A 12422-nucleotide genomic window follows, 5' to 3' on the forward strand; every position below is an offset into this window, starting at 1 on the left:
AATGAAATAGAATGTTTGAATTGAACAAACTAGTTAGAGTTTATCTACTTTTTTAGTTGGATTTAACTATTTAATATTGTCAATTTAAGATCACTTTTTTTTCTTTAATTGTTTCACGAAATAGATAAAGTCAATTATCATCAATTTTATTTTTCATAAAAAAATAAATATGTAACTATCACATATAGCAATATAAAAAGCCAATTTTATTATATGAAAATGAAAATAGTAATATTATTTTAATTTTAATTGTTTATTTGTTAACATAACTCGCTCGCTCGCTCCTTCCTTCCCTCTTCTTTGTTGTTTTAGCATTTAAAAACCCCAAATAACCCAAAACTGTCTCTACGAATTATATCGTCGGAGTCGGAGAAGTCTCTCTCTCTCTGCCGCCATTTAATGCTTACACGTTTTATCACAAAACCAAACAAAAAAATTTCAAATCGGCAAAAAAAAAAATGTCATTATCTCCGTCGTCATCTTCAACATCACCGTCGTCACAGTCACCATCAACACCACCTGATCTAAAACAAAGAGTCATCGCTTGTCTCAACAAGCTCGCTGATCGAGACACGTTAGCTCTCGCTTCAGCAGAGCTCGACTCAATCGCTAAAAGCCTCACTCACGACTCCTTCTCTCCGTTTCTCAACTGTATCCACAACACTGACTCCTCCGTTAAATCTCCGGTGAGAAAACAGTGCGTCTCTCTCTTGTCTCTTCTCTCTCGTTACCACGGCGATTCCCTGACTCCTCACCTCGCTAAGATGGTTTCCACCGTCATCCGCCGTCTCCGAGATCCTGATTCCTCTGTTCGCTCCGCTTGCGCCGTCGCTACGGCTGATATGTCTGCTCACGTCACGAGGCAGCCGTTCGCTTCCGTCGCGAAGCCGTTGATCGAGACGTTGGTTCAGGAAGGTGACTCGAATCTTCAGATCGGAGCGGCGTTGTGTTTGGCGGCGTCTGTTGAAGCTGCGACGGATCCGGAGTCGGAGCAGTTGAGGAAGTCGTTGCCTAAGATTGGGAAGTTGCTTAAGAGTGAAGGTTTTAAAGCTAAAGCTGCGTTGTTGAGTGCCGTCGGGAGTATTATTACCGCCGGTGGTGCGGGGACTAAACCGGTTTTGGATTGGTTAGTTCCGGTTTTGATTGAGTTTTTAAGCAGCGAGGATTGGGCGGCGAGGAAGTCTGCTGCGGAGGCGTTGGGTAAAGTTGCGACGGCTGAAGACTTGGCTTCTCAATACAAGAAAGCTTCCACGGCGGCTCTTGAGAGCAGAAGATTTGATAAGGTAAATAAAAAATAAAAGACTTATTATGGTTTGTGTGTTCTGTTTTTGACGCTTAGTGGATGATTATACAATATGTAGGTGAAAAGTGTTAGAGAAACTATGAATCGAGCATTGAATCTATGGAAGGAAGTTTCAAATGATGATGAAGCTTCTTTATCTCCATCAAGATCTTCTTCAACAGGTTTGTGTAGTAGTCATGACTTTGGTTGTCTCTGTATACATTACAGTGAAAATGTAAAATTTTTAACTTCTTGAATTCTATAAATTTGGTTTTTAGATGGTAGTAGCATTGGATGTTTTACCTCAGTCACGAGAAGTGCAACAATTGACGTTGGTTTTAAATCCGGTAGACCAAAGAAAGTAACGCCTATGATGAAGAGGTCCCCATCTTTGCCTGTGAATAGATCATATCCAGCAACTAGACAAAAGGAGAATCTTCCAAAGAGAAATCAAGGGAATATGACCATGTTAGCAGCTGAAGCCTCTATTGTGGATAACAACAAGGGACCACCACAGTTTACTCCGGTTAAGCAATCTTCGGAAGAGACGGCGAACTCAGGGCCAGGGGGACCAGATATAATCAAACATACCATCTCTGAGAAAAGCCGGGAAGATAACAAAGTATCCAACTTTGGTGGTTTGAAGTCTGGCTCAAGGGTTGCACCTTGCAGTAGTGATGATGGTGATTCTTACGATTCTGTTGCCAAGAATTGTAAAGATGAGGTAGATGACAGCAGGAAAGATAGTGAGGAACTGTCTTTGATACGGGAACAGCTTGCTCTCATTGAGAATCAACAGTCTAGTCTCTTAGACCTACTACAGGTATTATACAATTGGTATTAGTGTAAATGGAATGTTTAGTTATGAAGATGATGACTCAGTCCTCCTCACTGATGTAGTACTTCAATTTTTTTTCATTTTGGATTATTAGAAATTCATGGGAACATCACAGAGTGGCATCCAGTCTCTGGAGTCTCGTGTCAGCGGTCTAGAGATGGCTTTGGATGAAATATCATGCGATCTAGCGGTTTCTAACGGGAGAGTTCCTAAGACTAGTAGTGGCTGTGCAGGAGAGAGTTGTTCCAAACTACCTGGTACAGAGTTCTTAAGTCCCAAGTTCTGGAGAAAGACAGAGGAGAGACCACGGATTAGCAACACAGCTAGTGAAACGGCTGCTCATGACCGAGAATCAACAACAGACTTGAACAATATTCAAAGAGGAGGTTCGGTTTTTCAAAAGAGATCACCAAGAGACCAGTTCCAAGACTCTATGCATACAACACTACAGAAACCAACCACCAGGTAAAAAGCATCTTTTAGTTGCTTTCCTCAGTGATTATTTTGCCCTCTGAAGCTTTGGTTGGTTATTAAAGGTTTGCTTTGCGTATTCAGATTATCTACTTGAAGTAAAGAGAGGAGAAAGAGTGCACTTGAGTGATTCAATTTTTTGAGGAAGAGAGTGATGATGTGAGGATTGAGGAACAAACAGAAGCTGACCAGACACTGACTCAAGAAGCTGAAAATGAAAGAATAAAATCCAAATCTCAGATTCGATGCTTTGCTTCAAACCGCTTGTTTGAAATTTTAAGCTCTCTCTGATCACACATGTTAGAGGAAGCTTCATATTATTAATTTAATCAGCGAGTGAATCAAGAGAGAGTTTCAAAAAGATTAAAACGCATGTGAATAGATCTGATATTTATGTAATTTGAGCATTAGAGAGTTTTTGACAAAAAAACCAATAGAAGAGATGTAAAGATTTGTGTGACTGTGTGTGTTTTTTACTCCGATCTGTACTGTAAATATTTTGGTAAAGGAAGGAATTATTGGCTTGCTGCTACGTAAGAATCAAGACAATACAGAATTGAGTTCACTACACTCAATAATAATATGTCATGTCAGCGTCAGAAATTATTGAATGCCAACTCCTATTCATATGACGGTCTGATACATACACAATAAAACGATTTTTTTACATAGTGAATCAGTGATAAATGGATGATAAGATAAGGTAGGTGATAAAAACATGACTACCACAAAAGTCCTGCATTGGTTTCAGGATCATGGTCCCGCGTTGCAATGGACGAACCTAATTTCAAAACAAAAAATACTCCATTAAAGGGATCATTTAATCAGTTGGCAAATCCGGTGGCCGCAAATGTTGAATAATACTAATATTATCATGTACGCCATTTATCCCATTTTTTTTGGTTTTGGATCACCAAGAAGAGGTTATTATGGATCTTTGGGTTTGATAGTGTCTTCGGACCGGAGACCAAAACAAAGTAAAAATTATAGTCGGTATTGATATGAAAACTTGCTTGTGTCCATGATGTTAAAGCGAACTAGACCGCATCAGACTAGGGAAAAGTACAACCGAATAAGTCAAAGTAAGAGTCAGCAGCTAGATTCCTTTTGGTTCGTTGTATGCAATGCAACTAAATCAACTATTCAATTGTATACAGCCGCACGTGGTCGGTCTTTGTGGTCAGAAATTGCAACTCATCGTCTCTTTCTTTTAAATTTAAGGCCGCCCTTATTGGGCCCAAATGTAAGGGGATTGACTTTGGTTTGTTAGCTTGTGACCCAATCGTTGTGGAATTTTGTAACTTCTAAAACTCCGAAGGAAGAACATTTATGAAGAACATTTATTGGCAACATGGTAAGATTTTTTTTTTTTGGAAAAGTACCAAAAAAACAATGGTTCCAAACTCGGAATAGAAGTCAAATCGGCTCAGTCTATTTCATTTAAGTAGGGTTTGGACCTAACAACGAGATCTTTAAGTTTGATTTATGCATTTTTTTCATCTTTTCACCTAATTATGGAAGTAATTTGACTGGGTTTGGGACCCCTTCTCTTATTACTATGTCCATCCAAAAGATGATTGTAAAGATTGTATTTAACTAATTATGGAAGATATATTTTTGTGTATGCAATTCTGAGATCTATTGGGTTTTAACGTAAACCAAGCACTAGCATAAATCTTGTCCGTGGTGGAATCAAGTCGTCAGAACTTACCGTGAAAAATTGGAGATTGTTGTTCGATCGATAGTTAACCCAAAAGTTAAAGAAAATGTATTGGGAGCTTCAAACTCAATACATATTATGTATTGGCCAGTTTAGTTTTGTTAGGAGTTGACTCATTGTGGATAGTATTGGATAATAACATGCATGTGTATCAGTGTATATGGTAGATGAACATATTATGTTTTTTTTTTTGGTATGCTATAAAGATATACTCGATAAGAAATGATAAAACAGCAAAGATAAAGTATGGGAAACGAAAAGAAGCATGTAGCTGGTTTTGTTGCAATCATTCATAAAAGAAAGAGCCAAACAAGAATAACAAACATGATGATAAAGGGGATATATAAATTTAAGAATGGATGTATAATTGTAATGGAAGGCACATTCCATTTTTTTTCTTATACATTGTAATCATTTGTTAAAATTTATACATTAGATATATGTATAAAAAAATGGGGGCGAGAGAGAGAGAACAAAGGAACATGATTCCAGCGATTCTAAGCAATGTGCAAGACAACTTCCCACTATCCTAAAGTAAACCCTATACCTAATCTCCACGTTCTTCATATCCAATTTTGGCTAATCTCTTTTTATATAATTTGACTCATAACAGAATCGATCAGTATTTGATTTGATTTTACTTTATTTACCAACTCTCTAAAACATGACTCATTACTAATACTATACGATTTATATAGATTTTTTTTTAAAAACGAAACTCTAGTTACAAGAACCATGTTTACACTGCAAGATATTTAATTGGCTAAGACCACCAAAAACATACATATCAATATTTTGGGATCAATACATGATTCATCATTACTCTCTTTTTCTTTTGTCCTTTTCCAAAATTTGTTATGTATATTAGTATTTGAAATGATTTAAATATATACTGTCTTTATGTATATAACTTACAAAATCCATAACAATCACGATAATTAATTTCACAAGACACACGTATTAAACTCATTATAATACTAGTACTAGACGTCGGTTAAAGAGGACAAAACCAAGCAATACAAATATCTCAAATCCAATGATACAAAGAAAGAATTCGTCTTGACTAATATACCCTGAGCAAATTTGTATGTGCTTCTTTAAAACACACACCATTTGATCAATGAACCAAACTTTTGAGGTCGGCAACGCAATATGGATGACGAGAAATCGCCTTCAGCGTCACATCCATCAAGACCTACATTGTAATAAGACGAACTTGTGAGAAGCCAATTTTAAGAGACGTAACAAAACGAATATCATAGATCTTTTACCGTTACAAAGTACATTTAATTAACCATTTTAATTTCTTTTACTAATTAAAATATCAAGTATTGAAAAGAGTTTGTCGTCGAGCATATACTTATTACTATAGTGACAAAACATGTTCACAAGATTTTGTTTTACCAAATTGAGCTTTGAAAGATGTCATTTCCTAACCAACTCTTAATTTAAAGAATAGTATATAGATATAAACAGGTTTATCTCAATACTATATAAATTAGGTTCAACCCATTTCATCTTTGATGTCATCATCATTCAACGCCTTGTTATTATTTTTTTGGTACAGCCAAATTAAACTAATCAACCATACATATTCCTCACTGACCAATCGCCTCGCTACACATATTAGCAGCCTTTAATTTACTATAATCCCAATCATGCTTTTTGTACCAAGAGGTTTGGTCCTCTTCCTCATCCTCCGGCGAATCTTGAAAAACAATACTACTTATTTGCCGTAAAACTAAAAGACCACGCAACTACACAACTGTCACAGAATCATACGTCTCTCTCTTTTTTTTTTTGCAAAAACCCAAAGTTAAATCAAAAAAACAAAACAAGACGAGAGAGAATATGGTCCACCTCATCGTCGCATCTTTGGACACAGGTCGCACAACTAGTGGCATCTTTCTCGCCTTAATTATTATACTAACACAAATCATAAAGAAAACCAATAGATAAAATAATGACTTTAACTCCTTAATTAATCACTTTAATTACCACAAAAGTGAGCAAATGATTAGTACACTAATCGGTGGCGTTACAAGATTTTGGAACGCGACGCGACTCAAAAATACAAAACGCGTCTTCCTTCCTTGTTTTTTTCCATCTTTATCACAACGATTATTTTATTTCCTTTTTCTCTTTACAAATAATATCAGAAAATAAAGTAATTTAAATTCCGTTATATATANATTCCTTTCTTTAATCTCTTCTCTTTATATTAAAAAAAAAGGAACAAGAGGAAGAAGAAGGTACTTTTGTCGGCCGGCGCAGCCCACCAAAAAAAAAAAACCAGATCTCTTCGTCTCTAGATCAGTGTTTTATTAAGCACGACGAACCCTTTGTTCTGTTTCTTGTAACAACCAGAAGCAAAAACAAAAGTTTAAATTTTTGTGAGGCTAAGCAAAAGAGAAGATAAGAAGATGATGGAGTATGAGAATGGGAAGAAGAGGAAAGTACGAAACAAACATCAACTGAAAGCACAGTTCTTGTCTCAAAGGTATCTAATCTTATGCTTCTGTTGTTGTTTCTCCGTCTTGCTCTTCTTCTTATCTTCCGACCGTATCTCCACACTCTCTGTTCGTTCCGATTCTCTGAGACCGTCTCTTCGTGTTCCTGCTCTCTCCGTTTTATCTTCCATGGATTCGATTCACCGTTCGTTTCACCGCGGCGGTAATAAGTTCCCTGAGTTGAGAGTCGACGACAGAGTTCAATTCCCCGACCACTTGTTGCTGATTCTCTCGAGTAAGATCGGGAGAGGTGATGATAAAAACCTAGTTTGTGTGTATCGTGGCGTTAAGGATGAGACTTTAGTGTTGCCCTCGATTTCTGGTGACGAATTCGATGAGTTTAGATCCATTGTTCGGTGCCCTAACGCTCCTTTGAACTATTCTTCATCTGTTGATTTGCGATTCCGTGGAGATTTGGTGAAGAAGAAGAGGCAGAGGCAGAGCAGTCGTGTTCATAATTGGGAAAAACTTGGTTACGAGGCGGTGGTTGATGGTGACACGGTGGTTGTGTTTGTTAAAGGATTGACTCGAAGGCCTCACAAGGAATCAGATCCTTCTTACTACAAGTGTCAATTCGAGATTGGTGATTCAGATGAGAAAGAAGTGACTCAAGTTCTTGCTGCAGCGCAAGAAGTTGTGAGGTGTGTTTCCCCTGAGAGTTTGAAGCTTAATCCAGAGATGATGTTTCGTGTGAGCGTAATTCTTATTGATCCTAGAGGAAGAACTACGCCTGCTTTGCCTTCGGTTGCGAGACTCTACGGTTCTGATTTGAATGAAGAGAAGAAGGAGGAGAAGAGTGGGGTTTATAATAAGCATGAGCTTTGTGTTTGTACAATGCTGTGGAACCAAGCTCCGTTCTTGCGTGAATGGATCATGTATCACTCGTGGCTTGGTGTCGAGCGTTGGTTTATATATGACAACAACAGCGATGATGGTATACAAGATGAGATCGAGTTGCTCGGTTTGGAGAATTACAATGTGAGTAGACATGTTTGGCCTTGGATCAAGACTCAAGAAGCTGGCTTCTCGCATTGTGCGGTTAGAGCGAAAGAAGAATGTAATTGGGTTGGATTCTTTGATGTGGATGAGTTCTACTACTTCCCTACACATCGCTCTCAAGGCTTACCGAGCAAAAACGCTTTGAAGTCTCTTGTATCGAACTACACTTCATGGGATCTTATTGGAGAGATCAGAACAGAATGTCATAGTTACGGTCCATCAGGTCTAACCTCGGTGCCATCACAAGGCGTGACCGTAGGTTACACTTGTAGACAAGCGAACCCTGAGAGGCATAAGTCGATCATACGACCCGAGTTGCTCACAAGCTCATTGCTAAACGAAGTTCATCATTTTCAATTGAAAGAAGGAATCGGGCATATGAGTTTGGTGGAGAGTGTAGCGGTAGTGAACCATTACAAGTACCAAGTTTGGGAGACTTTTAAAGCAAAGTTTTACAGAAGAGTAGCTACTTATGTTGTGGACTGGCAAGAGAATCAGAATCAAGGGTCTAAAGATCGAGCTCCGGGGTTAGGGACAGAGGCCATTGAGCCGCCTGATTGGAAAAGAAGGTTCTGTGACGTGTGGGATACTGGATTGAAGGATTTGGTATTGTCGAATTTTGCTGATCAAGTGACTGGTTATTTGCCGTGGCAGAGGCAACAACAGGAATGACTTTTTTTTTCTAGTTGGTTGGTTGCTGAGAGATAACTTCATCATGTGTACATTCATTTTTTTTACATTTGACAAAGGAGATTTACATACGAAGTCTACATTATTATTTCCTTCTTTTGTTACTTCATTTTTTTTTTTTTGGGTTGGTGGTGGGGAGAATTGAAATGGCTTCTAATCTTTTGTTTTTTTTCAGAGTTTACCACATTATGTATAAATTTCGGTAACACTGCAAAATTCTTTTTTTTCCTTTTCTTTTCTTTGGGTCTTATATGAATTTATTAGTCTTTCGATCCTTGTTTTGTTTGGTTGATGACATTCATAATATATTTTTTTGTCCATATGAACAAAAGTTGTTAAGAGTAGTGCATACATGCTTATCTGAATAAGAGTCCCATTACCATGTAACATCTTGGCTTTCTATATGGGCTAAAATGTAAGTAGATAGTGTAAAAGTCCATGGACCAAGACATATATTTTGGTCTAGTGATGTTTTTTTAAAATTTTGTTTGTGATGTGTGATGTCTCTATTTAAATATTTTATCTTTTTCATTATAACAAGTTCCAAACTCTTGTGACTTATTTATTACCAGCCAACCTTTCACAAATAAATAATCTTCATTTAAGTCACATTACTAATAGATGCAAATTCAAAAAAAAAAATCATCAATTGATATGTTGGAGACTTAGTAAAAATTAAAATTACAGTGACTGATTTTTTTAAGTCAAAAACCTATCAATATTCAATACACAAGAAATTTAAAATCCATCAATCCAAAAATTCTTCNTTTGCTTTTTTTTTTTTTTTTTTTTTTATAATAAAGCTTTCCCTTTCAATGACAACATGGAGAGACTAGTAGAGAGACTGTCTGACTTGGTTACATATATACATCATCTTCTCTCAAACACATGCTTTTTTTTTCCAAACTGCGTCGTTTTGTTATCAGATTCTTTTTTTTTTCCCAAACAAAACAAACCATCAAAATACCAAACAAACCAGAAAAAAACAAGAAATAATATAAAATACTAATTTCCACTAAAAGTTACAAAAAAAAAAAATAGTCAAAAGTTTCTCTCTCTCTCTCTCTCTCTCTCTCAGTATCATCACACAGTCAATGAACCTTCTTCCGCCATAGAAAGCTCTCTCTGTCTCTCTCTTACTCTCCCTCTCCTCCTAACCCTAGAAGACCACCGAACTAGATCCACCTTTTTTTTTTATCATCATGAAGAAGAAGATCTTCATTACACTTCTCTTCATCACCTCCTTCCTCTGTTCATCTTCTTCAGCAGAAGACGACGTTCTCTGTCTCCAAGGTTTGAAAGACTCCCTCAAAGATCCTTCTTCTCGACTCACCTCATGGTCTTTCCCAAACTCTTCAGCTTCTTCGATTTGTAAACTCACCGGTGTCTCCTGCTGGAACGAGAAAGAGAATCGTATCATCTCACTCCAACTCCAATCAATGCAGCTCGCCGGCGAGATTCCTGAGTCTCTTAAGCTTTGTCGTAGTTTGCAATCCCTAGATCTCTCCGGAAACGATCTCTCCGGTTCGATTCCTTCTCAAATCTGTTCTTGGCTTCCTTATCTCGTTACCTTAGATCTATCTGGTAACAAACTTGGTGGATCGATTCCTACTCAGATCGTTGAGTGTAAGTTCTTAAACGCTTTGGTTTTGAGTGATAATAAGCTTTCTGGTTCGATTCCTTCTCAGCTGAGTCGGTTAGATCGGCTTAGACGTCTTTCATTAGCTGGTAACGATCTCTCCGGTTCGATTCCTTCTGAGCTTTCGAGGTTTGGAGAAGATGATTTTAGTGGGAATAATGGACTTTGTGGGAAGCCTTTGTCAAAGTGTGGTGCGTTGAATGGGAGGAACTTGAGTATTATCATAGTGGCTGGTGTGATTGGTGCTGTTGGATCTTTGTGTGTTGGTTTAGTGATATTTTGGTGGTTCTTTATTAGAGAAGGTAGTAGTAGGAAGAAGAGAGGTTATGGTGCTGGGAAATCTAAAGATGATAGTGATTGGATTGGTTTGTTGAGGTCACATAAGCTTGTTCAGGTTACTTTGTTTCAGAAACCTATTGTGAAGATCAAATTGGGTGATTTAATGGCTGCTACTAACAACTTTAGTTCTGGGAATATCGATGTTTCGTCGAGAACTGGTGTTTCGTTTAAAGCTGATTTACCTGATGGGTCTGCACTTGCGGTGAAGAGGCTTAGCGCTTGTGGGTTTGGTGAGAAACAGTTTAGGTCGGAGATGAGTAAGTTAGGTGAGATTAGACATCCTAATTTGGTGCCGCTTTTAGGTTATTGTGTTGTGGAAGATGAGAGATTGTTGGTGTATAAGCATATGTCTAATGGCACGTTGTTCTCTCAGTTGCATAATGGTGGATTGTGTGATGCTATTTTGGATTGGCCGACTCGGCTTAATATTGGTGTGGGAGCTGCTAAAGGGTTAGCTTGGCTGCATCATGGATGCCAACCGCCGTATTTGCATCAGTTTATTAGTTCCAATGTTATACTTCTTGATGATGATTTTGACGCTCGGATTACTGATTACGGATTGGCTAGGCTGGTTGGATCTCGTGATTCTAACGATAGCTCGTTTAATAATGGAGATTTGGGGGAGTTAGGTTATGTGGCGCCTGAGTATTCAAGTACCATGGTTGCATCTTTGAAAGGAGATGTTTATGGGTTTGGGATTGTGCTTCTTGAATTGGTTACAGGGCAAAAGCCTCTGTCTGTTATTAATGGTGTGGAAGGGTTTAAAGGGAGTTTGGTTGATTGGGTGAGTCAGTATTTGGGTACGGGTAGAAGCAAAGACGCTATCGATAGAAGCATATGTGGTAAAGGACATGATGAAGAGATATTGCAGTTCTTGAAAATCGCATGTAGCTGTGTTGTGTCAAGGCCTAAGGAAAGGCCAACGATGATTCAGGTGTATGAATCGTTGAAGAGCATGGCAGATAAACACGGTGTTTCTGAGCATTATGATGAATTTCCACTGGTCTTCAACAAACAAGAAGCTTGAGTATCTTACCAGAAACTGGAAGTAGTCTTTTTTTTTTTTGGCAGCTTAAGCGCTAAAAAGGTATGAGAAATCTACTTTGTATCAAAAGCTTTTTTTTTTTTTTTTTTACTTTATATCTCATTCTTTGTTCCTTCCCTACTGTTCTTAGTTTTAACAGTGTCAGTACTCTTGTTTGTCTTGTATCCCCCTACCGTATAATTGTGTACATTCTCGTCGGGTCATCAATGTACTCTTTGGAATGTAACCTCTTCTGATGAAATGAGAAGTCTTCTGTCTTATTTCATAATTGTATTTACCAAAGCTAACAAGTTCTTACTCCTAATATTTGCCATTTGGTCTAACTCCTTATAGATTCTAAAGGGCTCTATGCCTGGGAGTTGAATCATTGTGGAGAAGCTGGTTTTGACTGTAGATTTCATCTTTTTATGTTATGTCTTTGATGGTCAAAAGAGTCAATCCTTAGTTTGTTTGTGTTGTGATGATATCTTTTGGATGAGATGTGGGGTTTTGGTCTAATAATAAAGACAAGAGAGTTAAAAAGAAACGGTATGTTGGAGGCAGATGTAGAGATGTCTGCGTCTCGCCGGAAGCATAGACACATGAACTTCGACCCCACTTCTCTCTCATCTTTGAATAATGCTATCGTCTTGTCACCATTTCCTTTGACAATCTGTTACTTTCTTGTTTGTTACTGTGACAAGCTGTTAAAGTCAAAATTATTTTGGTATTGAGTGATTGAAATCTGGCAGACCAGATCAACGTAGACTTCATCCAATTGATTCTCTTCACTCTCCAGTCTCCCAAGTCAAATGTTTTTCACTATCTGATTGAAACTTTTCCTTCATCCAAAGAAAGTAGAGTGTCGTTATTGGAACCGTCCAATTTCAGGGGTCATTCAATAATATAC

The 12422-nt window shown here is 37.8% G+C and overlaps 3 protein-coding genes across 3 annotated transcripts; all 3 read left to right on the forward strand.

The window, feature by feature from the left end:
- Window positions 293-3123, forward strand: LOC104756802 (microtubule-associated protein TORTIFOLIA1-like). The gene is made up of 5 exons (XM_010479445.2): window positions 293-1283; window positions 1362-1464; window positions 1561-2105; window positions 2215-2585; window positions 2676-3123. Exons 1-5 carry the CDS (start codon window positions 459-461, stop codon window positions 2686-2688), a joined length of 1857 nt encoding a protein of 618 aa, XP_010477747.1. The 5' UTR covers window positions 293-458; the 3' UTR covers window positions 2689-3123.
- On the forward strand, window positions 6543-8830 carry LOC104756803 (glycosyltransferase family 92 protein At1g27200-like). The gene has a single exon (XM_010479446.1). It carries the CDS (start codon window positions 6735-6737, stop codon window positions 8490-8492), a length of 1758 nt encoding a protein of 585 aa, XP_010477748.1. The 5' UTR covers window positions 6543-6734; the 3' UTR covers window positions 8493-8830.
- LOC104756805 (probable inactive receptor kinase At1g27190) lies at window positions 9543-11801 on the forward strand. Its single transcript, XM_010479447.2, has one exon. The coding sequence runs from the start codon at window positions 9713-9715 to the stop codon at window positions 11513-11515; it is 1803 nt and encodes a 600-aa protein (XP_010477749.1). The 5' UTR covers window positions 9543-9712; the 3' UTR covers window positions 11516-11801.

Source organism: Camelina sativa, chromosome 17 (assembly GCF_000633955.1).
Source record: "Camelina sativa cultivar DH55 chromosome 17, Cs, whole genome shotgun sequence".
In the NCBI taxonomy this organism is placed as follows: domain Eukaryota; kingdom Viridiplantae; phylum Streptophyta; class Magnoliopsida; order Brassicales; family Brassicaceae; genus Camelina; species Camelina sativa.

What these genes read in the sequence shown, in the direction of transcription:
- LOC104756802 (XM_010479445.2), top strand. Translation starts at nt 459, where the DNA reads ATGTCATTATCTCCGTCGTCATCTTCAACATCACCGTCGTCACAGTCA. An exon ending in AGAGCAGAAGATTTGATAAG is followed by an intron (nt 1,284 to 1,361) that starts GTAAATAAAAAA and finishes TACAATATGTAG; the next exon opens with GTGAAAAGTGTTAGAGAAAC. An exon ending in ATCAAGATCTTCTTCAACAG is followed by an intron (nt 1,465 to 1,560) that starts GTTTGTGTAGTA and finishes TTTGGTTTTTAG; the next exon opens with ATGGTAGTAGCATTGGATGT.
- LOC104756803 (XM_010479446.1), top strand. Translation starts at nt 6,735, where the DNA reads ATGATGGAGTATGAGAATGGGAAGAAGAGGAAAGTACGAAACAAACAT.
- LOC104756805 (XM_010479447.2), top strand. Translation starts at nt 9,713, where the DNA reads ATGAAGAAGAAGATCTTCATTACACTTCTCTTCATCACCTCCTTCCTC.